This window comes from Acipenser ruthenus, chromosome 12 (assembly GCF_902713425.1).
Source record: "Acipenser ruthenus chromosome 12, fAciRut3.2 maternal haplotype, whole genome shotgun sequence".
Taxonomy (NCBI): domain Eukaryota; kingdom Metazoa; phylum Chordata; class Actinopteri; order Acipenseriformes; family Acipenseridae; genus Acipenser; species Acipenser ruthenus.
This window is the reverse complement of record NC_081200.1, coordinates 7,180,035-7,196,685: the sequence shown is the minus strand read 5'-3', so window position 1 is coordinate 7,196,685 and position 16,651 is coordinate 7,180,035. Positions and strand designations below refer to the sequence as shown.

Sequence of the window (16,651 nt, the reverse complement as noted above, 5' to 3'; positions counted from 1 at the left end):
ATACAATTACAAAGCTTTTTTTTCTATTTCTTTCTATTTGCATTCTTTATAGCCTGTCATGTACAAAGGCAGGCAAGGACAGACTTTTTAAATTATTATTAACATGAATCTGTGTAATTAAATAGCTTTTGTAGTCAGTAATAGCCATTCTCATTTTTTTTTCTTTGAACACCAGTGTTTCTGCACTTGCCCATTGTAGATCTAAGTAACAACCTGCTCTTCTGTTGTTTTTTTTAAATAAATATATGCATACATGTATTACAAGATCAATAAATGCCACTAAAACAGGGGATAGAATCACAAAGCATTTCCTCTAGTGCTAAGTTTGCACTGGTAAACAAAGGGGTAATGTTACAGAGCTAGGGTATGTGCAGCATGGACTCCTAACATATACAGTACAGGGCCCTATGTCTGGGAGGAATAAAACTCATTTTAACAGTATAAGACTAGCAAGAAACGATGTCAAACAATCAGTTCATTACTTTTTTTATTACAACTAAGTTGTCTCTTGTTAGCTTTATACTGTTACAGTTATTTCATTAACCTCCTGAGATTGTGCTGGCTTCAACCAATTTACCTGTTCAAAGTTTTGCAGCATTAACATTTTGTATTTCCTTTTACAGTACAAACATATGCAAACTTAGCACTGGAATATTGCTTTCAGGATAAGGACCAATGCACTTATGACAAAGAAGGTCATTTTACCATCTGAAACTGGTCACCAGTCGCTATTGAAACAACCCGAGAAGTCCTGACTGAACAAAACAACAGGTTAATTCACAAGTGCTACAGAGGGATTAATCGAGAGTTCTTGTGATAACATTCAAGAATCTTAAGCAACATATTCCTACAGCAAAAGCTACTTGTGTGTGTAAAATGCAATGGGCCCAAGATACAAAAGTGTAATAATAAAAATAAAAGCTATATATTCTACAGTCATGCAACTCTTGTCACTTGTATGTTACTGAACAAAGTGAACCAGGAAAAAATAACTAAAAAAAAAACAAACTTGACAGCTGCTCTGCAGCAACTTTCTCACGATTTTCTGACTTTAAAAAAAGGGTTGTGTGCCTGCAACTATGTGCATGAATAAGACTCATTGTCTGTCACCAGTTGATGTTGTCCTGATGAACAGGGTGTGATGTTACAGCTGTAATAATTAAAAAAGAAACTACAAAACTGGTACTGGGAAAGCCATCTATGTGGCAGGAGGAGGCTGTGCTGTTAACCAAGGCCCCTGGGCCCCCGAGCCACTCATGCTCTTTCCTTCCTCTGCACCATCAGGAACTCAAATCAAGACCCCTCCACTTGAACACCTGGAAATCCAATGAAGTGTATTCAGTAGGAATAAGACCAACACACTGGTTAAAATTTTAAACTCCCGGGCAATTTCTGGGCAACGTGTTGATGGGGACATTTTTAATCAATTTTCTCTGTGTGAATAGTTTAAGCCACAATACATAAACAATCTTAATTTGAGCTTCTGAAAATACCCCGTAGTTGATTGGAAAGTTGCCAGAAAAAATAAAAAGTATCCTGGTGTTGCATTAAACTTGTCTTGTTGGTCTTAAGGAACAAATCCTGTAAAATATGCCAGTTCCTACCATTCATTTCTGACTGAGATATCCATTAATGAGGCTTTATTAAAAGGTCTATAAGCATAACTCAATAAGGCATAGTATACAGCAGGCCAGTAAACCAGGCTTGGATATTCCCATTTATGATTTTTCCTTGTTTATCTTTGAGTTACCATTCTGTGTAGTCACTAAGTGTCCAAAGGTTAAAGACAGCTGATTTATGAATGAATGAATGAGGCTGTGTACTCTTTCAGGTGTCTTATCTTTGCAACTCCTGCCAAATGTTCACACAACCACTGGACTGGTGAATGAAATGCCAACAGTATAGAACTGCTGTTAGGTTTGATAAATCCTTTCTCCTGTTGTGAACAATACACCCACATAGCTACTGCTCACATTCCTGGTGATGAATAGAGAGGGCTGCAGCAGCTGCAGGGCTCCCTCTCCTCACCGCTGCGCAACACTGCTTTAAACTCAATAAGAGACACACTGGAAACTTCCCAATGCATTCATACAGAGTAGGATATGCTGGAAATAGTGCTCTTTCTGGCAGTATTTGAGTGTGTAATTCCTACTGCATATATTCTATATTACAGTTTGTGTACAAAAAAAAATATGGGGATGGGGGTTGGCATGTAATTTCACAGGTTTTTTGTATATATATATATATATATATTTTATTTTATAGTATATTAATAAATCACAATTTCTCTTACTCAGGTAAAAAAAAAACAACAGTTTGTAGCTGTAAGAAAATGTGAAACAATATAGAGAGCTGCATTATGGATTTATTCCATTCTCAGTGTTTCTAAAGTTACAAAATAACTATTTGTGTGTTTAACAGGTGACATTTTGTGCAATCACAGAGAAGGAACTACCTTCTGCATCTGCGAATATCCCTCTGGTGAAAGAAAAGTCTTGTGAGAAACATGGACAGGTCAAAGGAAAGCACTAATTGTGTTTAATGTTTAAAGCAGCGCTTGGTGAAAATGCTGACAGGCAGTGTGAAGTCTAACTCTTATTTTTGTTTTCTTACCATAAGGAAGTTGCTCAATGACCTTTCACCCCATTACAGTGAATGTTTATTTATTCAACTTGTTCACTTTAGTGATTGCATATTGTGATACACTTACAGTGAGTCAAGCAAGGTTATTGTACTGGTCTAAGCAGGGCTTGAACCCCACACTCACCTGCAGCCTGCCCTGCGTTCAGAACTGCCCATTATTAAGTATATTACTTAAGTGACCAGGAGCTTGAAACTTGCGCAATCCAGTCTTCTATACCTGCAGGGTAAACTCCACAGTGACCCTCCTGTACACACTCAGGGGAGACTTTGTCATTAACCCATTAATTGGATTAACCCATTACACCACCCTACAACTTGAAATATTTTTTACAATTTGCTTAATGGCAAACCATAGCAAATATAAAACGTTTTTGCCTGTCACTCCCAGTTGAGGCAGTAGCTAGAAACAAAAAGTCACCTTTTCAGGAATAGTGGCTTGAAATCTGGTTCCAGAAGACCTACTTCGAGGCAACTTTGCTGTATCAAACCCAGTCTCCCCTGGTGTGCCATGCAGTGTCCTAAAACCTAGTCTCCAGAAACCAAGTTCAAAGCCACAAAGTGTATAAACAAATGGGTAACATGTAAACAAAGTTTAAAACAGGCTCTTGTTTTTTCACTCTGCACCACTTTAAGCGTTATCTTGAAGTACAAATTGAGTGCAGATGTGCATTGGTGTTTCAACTCTGCCTGGCTCTACAGTACCTAACAGGATATCTCTGTAATCATAACAGCAAAAGAAAGCTTTTCCATGTTTTTTTTTTCCTTTTTCCAGTGAGGCACTACTTTGCTTCTTCCTATTTTTTTAAAGGAAAATGAATCATGTTTATTGTTTTTGCAATAAAGAAACCCCACATGTGAGCAATGCCGTCGCTGCAGCCGTTATTCCTGCAGCAAAGGAAATGACCATGACTCACTATCCTCAGAAAGAGACAGCTCTCTAGGCTTATCAAGTGTGTGTGGGGGGGGGGGGGGGTGGAATGTGGGAACATGAAACATTTTGCTGGTTTAAAAAAAAAAAAAAAATACATATTAACAATTTTCATGTAGTGTTTTGGAGAAAAAGTAATCTCAGTGTGTTTGGGATTTCAGTATACAGGGTGATTAGAAAGTAAGTTTACCACATCAACACACCATATCATTGATGTGGTAAACTTACTTTCTAATCACCCTGTATAAATAAAAGTTTCAGTGTAAGTCTAAAACTAGCTTACATAAAATCTGAAATTCCTGCACAAGTTGCTATAATGTGGGCTCATAGCTTCTGAGAATTTTGAAACAAACAGAATATGACATCTATACCAAGCAAAAATCTGGTATTACTGTAAAATAAAACCATTGTAAGTATATTTTCAGAAAAGCCTGTAATGCAAGTGAATCAAGACATTTTTGAAGCACTTATATGGTATTGAAATGTTGGCTCCAGTATTTAAATCAGACTAGTATACTGCTCCTAAAACTTAAAAACTGCTTGGCAATAATGCATGAAATAAAATATTCATGTTCCTTGTTGCACTCGTTAGGAAGCAGTCAGCTGCTGTCCTGTTTCTAAAAAGCTGTTCAAGTTAAAAGGTAAAAGCTGTGAACACCAGAGGAAATACAGCTATGGCTCCCATTTATACACCTCAGGGGCTGCTGCAAAGCCATAGCCAAGGGGCTGAAGATTGTCCACCGCTACCCGGACAAGCCTCAGATCGCCTTGCTGAAAGCCTCAAGATTGCCAGGAGGGTAACCTGGGATCGACGCCCAAACAAGAAACCGAAATGTGTAGCTGGAGTCGGGGTTTGTTTATTGAAGAGTCAAGATTAGTTCAGGGATTGTAGATTCCCTTAAAGTATAGAGGTGTGTATAAGCAGGACCTTTTTATACCCCGCTGGGACACACCTACCTGCTGATTAGATTTCACAGCTGGTAATCACACGTAGCAGGCAGCCTCTCCCAGGAGCTCCAGGCACTTCATTAATGATTTACAATATTACACACAATACTATTTACAATATATACATGCACAAAAAACCCTCCATGTCCAGGGCTCTTGCCCTGCCACACACCCTATAGGATGAACTCATTTTGCATCAGAAAGTCAAAAGAAACCTGCTGAATAATATTCCATTAACATATTGAATTACATACCGCTTTTTCCATATACTTCACGAAAAACTCTCAAAAACAGAAAAATGTGACATTTCGAAATCTAACATGAAGTACTGTACTACTATTATGGCTTCTGGTAGAATTTTGCGACTTTTTTTTGCCATAGCTTTTTAGTGTTTATTAGAACAAGACACACAAGTTTGGTTATGCAAAACCCAACACTGAATAAAATCCCTAATAAAACCAAAAAGCTATGACAAAAAAAAGGTAGAGGAACAGAATCAATGATTCACAAAACAGGTAGTATTTACTGTCAAATTTATATTTTGCTTTTGTTTCAGTTTCACATATCGTATTCAATTACCAGGACAGTATACGTTACAATGTAAACAATCAATTCAAGAAGGCAGAACAGGGTTAATTATTGTTTGTTATATTTCACTACTGAGTGACTGGCAGCCATTAGTGTAGCAGTAATTAATTGCTGTTTTCTTTTTATAACAAGCTCAGATGGTACACTAACAAAAAGCTGGAGAGTGTGTCCAGATCTAAATCCAGCCCTAGATCTGGTATCTGAGCTTATTTCTCTTAAAAGGTCATCAAAGGTTATAAGTCAAACAGGGTCTGGCAGTCTCTGTTTAGTTCCCACTGACCGTAAATAACAAACTGTTTCTGTGTATTGAATAACTGTGCCGGGAGGCCCGAGCCAGGAGTATCTAGAAAACTAATACAGCAGCTGCTGTGAGGCCGTCAGACAGTGCTAGTGTTAAAAAACAAACTGCAGTGTTCAATATACTCGCTCTGCAAATCCAGCAACATCCATAATATATCTCCATCCCTTTGCTCAGTGTTAGGAATATCTTCTCTTTCCTCTCGTACAGCTGCTATGTTTTAGGTAGTGAAGACCTCAATGACAGCTCTGCGTGTGTGTCTCAACTTTTTATTTTTAGGTTTTCTGAAGGGGTGCCAGGATTAAATTAACAGGGATAAACACAAAACTCTCAACAGCCTCCCTGATTCTCCGATAAAAGTATTGATATGCATGACTACACAATAGCAGTACACCACCTGAGCTTTTCAATAATATGTTTAAGGGTATTAGAAAATACTGTAACTGTGTTTTTGACTGGTAGATACTCCAATACAAGCACACTAAACTGAAGTCACAACATACTATACAGCAGATTAACTTATCCAGCCAAAAAAATAATTAAAAAAAAAAAACAGAGAAAACTTGAACCAGGCCACAAAGCCGTAGGTTTAAATTCAGCCCACATGACATTTCCTTCAAGTTTAATTGCTTCCATACAATTTATATCTCCTAGTCACGCTAGGCCCCAGATCACGGAACATGCTTTGTTACAAAGACACTCTTGTCCTGTAATACCCTCCATCAGCAGAAGAGAGGCCTGTGGAAAAGGCCCAACAGGCTGAGTGAAACAAACAGGTTTTCAAGCCCTTTCAAATTACACACTACACAGGAAGTGATTCAAGCCTCGCCACTGGCTCTTCCACTAAAAATCTGAGAGAAAAAAAAAAAAGAAAAAAAAAACTTGAAATGATAGAGTGCACAGCACACTGCTGCTGCTGAGAACGACCGGCTGCAGCAGTCTTGACAAATCTATTATGGCTGTTCAACAGATGGGGTCTGAATTGAGATGATGTTATTTACAATTGCGAGCCAAGTCCATTGTTTTTCCTGAAGTGATTTTCTCTTTTTTTTTTTTGCGTGTCTATATGTGTGTCTGTCTTTAGGAATCTCAGAGGGGTAAGTTTGATTTCTGTATAAAACTTCCAGACAGGTCACACCGTATGTTAAACATGGAACACATCTGAAATTGAGTGCTATTGAAAAGAGCTGATTTGTTGGCAAGGGAGACTAAAGACTGATCATTTATTCCCAGACAAAATGTACAGCACAGTAAAGGTTCCTAACACTGCCCTACAAATATAGCCTCAACCCTGAAACCCACCATTAGATGAAATCCTTCACTTCCCATAGCCAGAGGAAGCTCAAATACTGTCTATCTGCTTCTCCTGCGACGGCCCCATTAAACCTCTTTCTCGTTTCTTTCTTTGCTCCCAATGGTTGGCCCCGTCTCAAAAATGTGTGTTTTTGTTTAATCAAATTGTTGTACTTCGAATGCGTTTCAAAACAACAAATTGCATGTTTAGAAACAGCAACCGTTGCTATAAAATAAAGGATATTTTGAAACAACCGAAATAATACTTCAGAAAGAACTTTCAGCATTAAGAGTGACAGGACTGGACTGTACCACAAATCACAGTGTGCCGTCCAAAAAATACATAGGTTTTTAAGACCACATGCGACCAATGGTCACAAAGTACTCGTTCCCTCTGGAATCTGTATCAGGTCCTATTGTTTACCATCTCTACTGTAAATGTCAGCAGCTTGATAGCTATTAAAACGTAAGCTACGTTCAACAAATCGAACAAAGATTTCAATGTCTGTCATACCGATTGCACTTTAGGGCTGCCCACTGCTCCTGAATGCCTTTCAGTTGCATCGGGATACAAGGGGATGTGGTTTTCATTGTGTTTCATAAGGGTATGCAATTTTCACAGACAAATCACTGCTGCTCTGTTTGATTTGCTTAGATTTTGAAGATTAGATCACATGACTGCAAACATATTGGGAATAAAACACAGACCTGTATAAACAAAGAACCCTGTTGTTGACTAGTTCATTACTTCTTGCAGAATAATCCAGGTGTAACAACAATATAATCACATTTTAAAGTGAGAACTAAATTATCTAGTTTGAATGAAAAAGGTACAACACCTTGTATTTGAGTATAAGAAATCAGCTTGTGTCTTGAGAAAACCCCAAGGGGCGGTCATTTACAAAATCTCAAATGGTTCATAACCTAGGCAATGCTGTGCTCCTCACATTTCAATCCCTCGTCAATATGTCTAGTCAAAACTCTTACTTTACATGACAAGTGTAGCGTGTTAAGAAACTGTATGTTGTTCTAGCAGAATTAAAAAGTGACCAGCTTAATTGCAAAACATCCATCCAGTTTTATTGCTCGTACCCTTCTATTTCTATTATCACAGTGCACTCCCTTGGCCCCTGCATGTCTCAGCATGCACTGAATGCTCCTTGCACAATGCGCTTCTCTCCAACTTACTAAATACTAAGACCTGACCTTTCCTACATTTGCATCAATCACTGGATTTCCAGACCTAAAGGCCAGCAAGAACAAAACCTCCTACTCCCCCATTTTATTGGAAGAACTTAATAAAACAGGCTATTATTCAAGGCAGTTTGAAAAAAAAGAAGCTGAACAGTTTCAGGTCCATTTTTTTCCTCTTGCCAACACAGTATCCGTAAAGGGGACCAGGCTACATAGGAAATCAAGTGATGACCGGAGAAAGCCGTCTGGACAAGTGAGGGAATGTTGCGTGAACGTGCTTCAGCAAGTTAAGCAAAGGCAAAGTGGCAAACAAACATCAAAACTCCACTGCGGCTCATGCTATCTCTACAGTGCACTGGCAGAATTTATACCAGGACATTTTTAGTTCATTATTTTAATCACAGTAATAATACGCACACTTTGGTTTTCGCTATGTACAAGTTTTACAGTCAAGTATGAGGGCGCAGCAAAGGTACTATTTGTGCATAACTAACTATAGCTGGCGTATACAAGTATAAATTATTTTATAAGGTTGTGTCGAACCCTTCATTTAAGTTAAATATAGCAGTTTAAGCGACATATAATATTAAAATGAATTAAAGAGTATAATTACAGAAAGTGTGATTACTGCATAATTTTACTAAATTATATAGGTCATGCCTTATGATTACAGAACAGTGGAAGACACAGGCCCAGTGTTGCTTTCAGAACTTCAAACACTCATTAACAAGTTCTGAGGTATAAGTCTCCTCAGATAGTGGCAGAGCTTTTGCTAGTTTCCAAGAGGCATTCATTAACTAGTTTTGCATAAACTTTAAACTTCTGCAACGAATGGCAGGCATGAGGCATCATAATATATGGTTTATGCCAGTGGTTTATAAAGGAGGTCTTCCATTGTGTTTGTTCAAGAAGCACAGGAAAGAGTTGAACTGCCCTTAAAGTTACAGAAAGCAATACAATTGTATTATTTGCCTTTCTTGAACTTTTCAAGTCTTTAACTCTGCTGTTTACCAGCATTTTGTAGCCACAGGCAGCTTTGAAAGGGATATAAGCATGACTGTCTATCAACAAAAATACTAGAAGGGGAAAGCTTACAAAACTGTCTTGATTTAAACATTTTTTTAACCTGGAAAAATAAAGGTTAAACAAATAATGCAGAGGTGTGTTTAGGAGCGACCTGCTATGACTGATAGTTTAATTCAAGGGGAGAGCGACCCAACCGCGAACCAAAGATCAGTGCTACAGCTTTTGTTGGTCCCAGCTTCGAGCCACATGCTGTACATGGTTTAGAATATGGAGTAGTCTGTTTTAGTAAACTAAACATTTAGTCATTTTCAACTGAACTCAGAGAGATCACTCACTAAAGTCATTACCAGTATTTTGTATTTATCTAAACAGTTCATTAGCGTACTTAGTAAACAATGTATGTATTTCTTGCTAAATAATGTAGAGATTACTCACTCCAGTTATTTGATGTTAGCTAGCGATGGAACTGTTTTGTGTGGCATTAATTGTTATTATAAACCTGCTTGGAAAAATCCTCCTTTCTGATTGGTTAGCTGTGTTCTATCAGCCATACGTTAATTCCACACAACCTTTCAAGGATGAATTATCACCAAAAGCTTTGAATTGAAATTCATAAGCATTATTCTATGTTTAATATCTGTAAATTATCATTAATTTAAAAAAAAAATGGCAGTCAAACCCACAATCACATTTTGATATTTTCAATGGAAAAACTCTTGACGAATGGTATGAAGATCAATTTCCCGAATCTGACAAAGTACCGGTACCAGTAATTAACTTTACTTTAATAGAAAAATGGCACAGTGGAATATCAGAACTAAATCAACTCCAACTTGAACGAAACAAAAAAAAACACAATAAAAGCTTCCAAATGGGCTGTGTACATCATAGAAAACTGGCTTCAAGAAAAAGGTAAACCTGTTACTTTTCGTTTACTTTCTCAGGAAGAACTGAACAGTCTCCTTAGAAAATGCATTTCCAGCTTTATCAGTCTGCGAGCTGGTCAATGACTTTTTGAATGATCCACCGTACAGCAGAAAATTGCTGCATTTAACACAGCTAACAATGTATTTGTAGCAGTAATTAAAAACACTGAGACGAAGTGGAATTGACAAAGCAACACACTATCCCTCAATAACACCTGCAGACCTGGAGAAGCTAAAAAAAAAACGTGTTATCAGACTTATTTATGTAATTTACAAAGTTATATATGGCCATTAATGAATTAGTAGAATATGTTAATGTAATTGATATACAGAAATGTACTTAACATTTTAAAAATGCATGCTATATTTACAATTAAATGTGTGTTAACATATAAAAATAAACATGTTTAAACAAATTTTGTTTACATTACACTGGAACCATTTTTTTGTGCGTAGTGACATTTACTGTTATAGAACATATTTTTTTAATTTGCTGTGTTAATTTAAAAAGTAAATAAATGTAGTAATTTTAAATTCGATTTATGATAGCATTAAGGCATTCCAGGGGGTGGGTTAACATGCGATAACCACACACTGCGGGCTAACAGTCTTCCGCTTCACGTCGGGCCTTATAAAGCCCTAAGTGTGCGGTTATCTCATGTTAACCCACCACCTATTGTACCTTCATGCTTCATTAATTGTACGGGAAAACAAATAACGTGCCCTGAAAACATTTTATAACAGTTGAAAACATGCAATGCAGAAACAGAAACCCACAGCTGTGACGTTGTGGCGTGGCTTCTTACTTGGTTTGAATACCAAGCAAAGAGGTCTTCTTTACACTGCAGCACAGTATATGATAAACAGTGACATTTACTGCCCTACATAGAACAGTGCCCCAGAAATGTGTAGGCACTCTGTATTATGAAAAAGGGGTAGATCTTAGAGCCATTGAGTTTTTACCTGTTAAGAAGAAAAGGTAGTTATACCGACATGGAGACTTTGTTTTCCTGTAGATTTAATTACAGGGTGGGGTAGACTTTGGTTTCACTCTTGTTCACATCTCAAGCCCAGCACCTCAACAAGTTCCAACATGCTTTTATGTGTTGTGTTCATACAGTATGCGTGAAAAACCTGTCCAGACAGAAAGAAACCGTTCCCATTCTTCACAAGCTCTCAGCATGGGCTGTGTCTCAAAATACCAATATCATCACGGAAAGGAATAGGCCCCTTAGTATCTGTGTCCAGAAAAGCGGCATTATTCTTAACAGACTTTACTTAAACACTGCCTTGAAAACAAATCACGCACTGAAACAAAACTGCCTAGTCATGACAGTCCAGTGGAATATAAACAAGACCTTCCGTGGAGAGGCTTCTGCCTCAGTGTGTATATGCTCCAGACCCTCTTGTGTGGCCACCTGCTTATTTATTGGTTGAATTTAAATTCTGGCGCCACTGTTCTTAAATCGGCTTTGAAGCAGAACCACATAACAACTGACGAAAATCATGTGATAAAGGTAATTGATATTTTGATGGGGAAATTAGAGGTTTTAGCATAACCGAACTGAAATGATCTTTTTCACAGTTTGTATGAGGTGTAACACCATAATTAAACTTAAATCCCAGCTATGATCAAAATTCAACAGAAGATTTCTATCATGTTCTTCACAGAGCACGGTGAGAGGTGACTAGTTCTTAAAAGTTCAGTTAGTTACAAAGAGAATGGGTTTGACTTTGTGAGTTAGACACAATAAAAGTGTACTCCATCAAACTGGGCAGGCAGGCTAGGGGGAGCCTATTACGCACTTGCTAGAACGCATTGTGTTGGGTCATCTGAAAGCTAAACCAATGACAGCCTTTGATTTCATATATTATACCACACTTCACTTGTGAACTATAGCTATTTAAATACCATCTGTCAAAATGCTCTTTTGAAAATGCATACAATATAATGTGTCAAAGGTTTTTAAACCATTCTGTTATATGGGGGTTTTACAGTAAATGTGGACCCTATGTCAACAAAACCCCTAATAATGTTATAATCAATATTGAAATGAGTGTGACTCTTATGCTTCATAGAAATAGATGATAATGACAATCATTTAGTAATTCACCAGTAGTTTTAACATCATTCACTGACACTAAGGACCTTCAGAACAGCAGCCATATCGTCCCCTCTTTCGTTGGCCCTGTATGTATTGGAACTTATCACACACCGACATGAAACTTAGGTCATCTATCTTAATAACCACAGGACTGAGCCTAGTATTAGCCGCGTGTTTTTTAAGTTATATGAATTATTATTGCGTGTTAATTAATAACACACATTAGACACTTATTTTAGTAAACAGTAATGTTACTTTAAATGTAAAACGAACAATTAATGGGTACTATAATGTATTTACAGATAAAACAGTTTCAGTCTGTAAAGTTATATACATCATGAAGGTTTCACAAAAAGAGTGTGTGGTGGAGCTGTCAAAAAAGGCAGCCTTCTTTTAATATACACCTAAATGAGTATTTTAGTACTACAATTAACATTGGTTTCGCAGTGAAGGTAACTAACAGAGAGTGGCACCATTTCCATTTAACTTTTAAGATACTGTATGTACTTTGCATCACTTACTTTAGAAAATATCTCTGTCCGGACGGGGTGAATGCCATCTCCCAACCTGGTGGCAATTGCAGTTCATCGGCGACATCGAAGGACTGCTGGCGGAGATGTGCGTGCTGAGCCGGGCTGGGGGTCCCGTTGGCTCCGGTCCCAAGTTGGAGCGAGGCAGGGGAGGAATGTGATCGGACATGTTGAACCGTCAACCGGGGAGGGAGGCTGCCCGAATCAGTGCTAGACTGCCGGGAATGCGAGCCTGACTCTGGCTCTTTGAAAAAGGACTCTGGAAGAAGTTTTTTCCTCCAGGAACTCGGCTTGGGGTTCATGACTGAATTGAAGAGCTGTTCCAGGTCAGTGTCGAGGTCCTGGGCGACATGGATAACTTGCTGTCCCGGCAGAGGGTGAAGAGAATTGGTGTTCATTTTTGGTGGGGAAAATAGACAATACAAAAAAAAAACTCTTTAAAATCCTTAAAATCTTTCCGCTTAGTTACGATCAGTCGGTCCAAAATCTACAATAGATTATATTTCTTCAAAACAAAGTTTTATACGTAGACTATATCCTTTGTGTTCTTTCCGATTCTCCAAATCATTGATCTGAATAATAATATTATTGTATCGATTCTAGCTTTAATTCCTGATATACCAGGTCGCTTGTATTCCCAGATTCGGAAAAAATGTTATTTAAAACTCCTGCTGCCTTTTACCTAACCACTGTCTCAACGTTCCTACACTGTTCTGGGACTCTGCTAAAAAAAAGTTTGTAAACTCAACTTTCCAAAGGCGTCTCTTGCAGCACTGTCTCATTAATTATTCATGAGCTCGGGGAGATAACTGTTTCTAAACAAGTTCGGTCTGTGTGATCATAGTAACACCACCAAGAAAACTACTTGCATACAGAAAACTTAAACTGAACGCAGGAAGTTCTAAAACAGTAAAAACGTAAAAGTAAAAACAAAGTCGTCGTGTCTCTTTCCCCCCCCCAAAAAAAATTACCAATAAATCAAAGCTGTCACGTTGTAGCTGCTTGACATCAGCTGTGCAGAGGTAACAGAAAGTTTACTTGTTCCTAATGTTTAAGCACATTTAAACCTAAACTAAAACCAAGACCGATGAATCAGATAGCAATCCGTTCCCAGGTTTTCAGTATTTATGTCTTTTTCTGTAGTTTTGTGCGGCTGGAAGTAATTTTCCCAGTGGCTCCTAATTTTACCATATTTAGGCAGAGTAACTAAAATCCACGCCCACATACGTTTTTCTGCTGTATAACTTGTTTCATAATACTAGCAGAGTATCATTTGTGGCAAAGGTAGCTCAAGTAGTGTCCCATTTATCTTTATTAGTGCACAGTTACATCATATGCAAAAGTTATAATATACTAAAGGAAATGCATAGAAAAAATGTTACTTTTTTATTATTATTTTTTTTACAGTATTTCATTTCAAACCAGGTGTAAATTATAAACAAATTACTGTATACATATAAATATGTCAAAACTATAACTGTCAAAGAATTCTTAATTTAATATGGCCTAGATATACAGTCCTGACCAACCTCAGCCAAAGAAAACAGAGAACCTCCAGGTGTCATTAGAATATTGATTCTGTGATTGTCCAGGGAAACCCTGCTGGACAGCTGGCAGCCATGTTGCCTGTTGTCTCTGAAAAGGGGACTTATGTGGGCATATATTAGTTTGGCTGGCTCTAAACTCTGCAAAATATTGAACCACATTTCCTGAACCAGCTATGCTTGCAGATAAATAAGAGTGTGGCGTACTTCCTTCAAACACGCATCTGTTCAACATCATCTGCTTAATATTTGTATAACTACGAATAAATCTGGGTTATGAAAGTAAAGCACCAGTTGTCTGTTAGAGGAGGCACTTGTAAATATCCTGTTCAGTACAGGCTGTGTTAACTCTCAGACTGTGTCTCAGCCTATACAAAAGTGTCTGCGGAAGATACCGATTTGATAGCTGAGACAAGAACCTACTGTATTAGCACATGTCTGCAGTATCTCTGGGCAACACAATTAAAGTTCATCCATGATGTCATCAGGACACACTGAGCCACTGCAGGAGGAGATCTAGCTTAATGAGATCCACTTCAAGAGCTTTCAAGATCCATACTTCAGTGGTGTTATTGCAGTATTGCAAGTTGATAACGGCTGTGCCCCCAGATCCTACTCTCTGTGCCAAGTGTAATGCTTACTCAAGCAAACACAAAATAATCCTTTTCCTTAAGAGCTTCAAGATGGAGGTGTGGGGATCCCCAAAGGTATTTATTTGATTTGATTTATTATTTATTATTTCACCAAAAAATAACTCATTAAGAGCTGCAAACCTGTAATAAGAAATGTAGTATAAATATAAAATTGAAAAAAAAAATGTTGGTCTGTACTCCATTATGGTACAATTAAAAAAGGGCTGTTTCAGTGACATAAATCTGTCACACAGATAAAATCTGTAGATCGAGGTAAGATAAGATTAGTACATTAAGACACATTGCTAGCAATTAGCTTAGACCTTAATATTAATTAATCACAATAGGCAACTGTTTCAAATTTTGTTCTGCTTCCATATTAGATCTAACTTTTTATGTTGTTACTTAGAAATAATTTACCCAGGATAACAGAGCTGAGAGGCAGCATCAGTTCTCCAATGGGGAAGGCATTGATGCCCAAGGAAGCACTCTTCACCATCTGTTGAAACCTGCCTCGTGCAGTTTAATGTCCCGAAATGAATTCAGTTTAATGATGAGAGGACTGAAGCACAGGCAGGTCAAAGGTCATGCCCTTGGCATGAGCTCCTCTGGCCTTCACTGGAACCCAAGACCACACTGCCTGTGATGATGTCAACAGGTGTCACATTCTCACCAAAATCTACAGTGCATCAGTTTTATTATATGCAGACTATAAAGACTGGAGATGGAATTACACAGATCTCAGTGTTTTACTCCAGGGTACATATTCTTGTGTAGTTCGTCACTAGTTTTGTAACACTGCTAATTTTATTACGCTTTTACAAAAATTATAATAAATCATTAATCAATATGTGTCTTTGTGTGCTTTAAAAAAAAAAAAAACATTTACTGTGCAGATCTCGCTTTTCATTGTTTTCTGTTTTTAAATGTTAAAGTGAAAACTGATATTTCTAAACATTTCTTGTGGCTGTACATACTGTACTCATCGTTACATCTTTAAAAAAAAAAAAACATTCCTTACTTCAACAATGAAAAGCTTCTTCTAATTGAGAGACAAAAGATAATTATCTACTTATCAAAAGACCAAAGTAAACCACACACAAACACGGCTGCATTTTTATCTTAAAAGTGCTATTGTATTTAGTCAAAAATATTTTACAGCACATACTGTCTGTAATACTGTATCCAGTATATTTGCACCCTAAATTAAACAAAGGGAACATGAACGACTTCAACAGCAGAGACAGATGTCTCTTTAATTTTGGTTGAAACAAATCCAGTGTTGTCGCCTGACCTCCTTAATCATCCAAACTAAAAGTAGGTAGTGTAACAACAGGCTCTCACCAGGGACAGAACTCGCTCGTGTGCAGCCTTTCCTCACTCGACAGCCCTGTGGAGAGAAACCCCAATTGTGCGCCTTGTCACCCCATGTAAGAGTCTATAGGACCCTGCTCGAAGACAACTGGGTGGACGAGGACTTATGACAACAAACAAGTCATTAGAGGCAGGTTTTAATGATGAAAGAACCAGATTACATCTACTGCTAAGCAAGTGTGTGTCTGTGCAAACTGTTTGATTCTGAAGCTGCAAATTATGTGTAAAGTGTGCATGTGTGTGTAGATAATAGTAAAATGATACTCAGGGATGGGATCTAAATCATTTGTAAATCTATCTATCTAGCTAGCTAGCTAAAGAGAGAGAGAGACAGAGAGAGAGAGAGAGAGAGAGAGAGAATGAGAATTCAAAAACAGCAAACAGCTCTATATCCAAGGAGAATCAGGATCCAATAGGATACTCATAAGTCATGAATCTTCAGATCACTACCATATAATCTGAAGGAAGCGGAAGACGAAATGTAGCTAATTATTAAAATAGTGAGTTTTCAGTGTGTGTGAGTATTTGTTTATGGAGCCAGGAATGTTGCTGTGGTGACAATCATACACAATTTAATATATGTATTTCAGTTCTTATCGAAGATGGAAAGAGTCAGGAGCAG

General features: G+C 37.7%; 1 protein-coding gene across 3 annotated transcripts in view; it reads right to left on the bottom strand.

Moving 5' to 3' along the window:
- The window catches only part of wwtr1 (WW domain containing transcription regulator 1), a 38,308-nt gene extending 24,679 nt beyond the window's left edge, over positions 1 to 13,629 (bottom strand). Inside the window, exon 1 of one of the 3 annotated variants that reach the window (XM_059034456.1) lies at positions 12,471 to 13,629. In XM_059034456.1, the coding sequence (XP_058890439.1) occupies positions 12,471 to 12,877 (407 nt within the window). In that variant the 5' untranslated portion in view covers positions 12,878 to 13,629. The remainder of the gene's footprint in view (positions 1 to 12,470) is intronic. The other 2 variants (XM_034029342.3, XM_034029341.3) reach the window with 2 other exon arrangements.
- Positions 13,630 to 16,651: the final 3,022 nt, after the last annotated feature.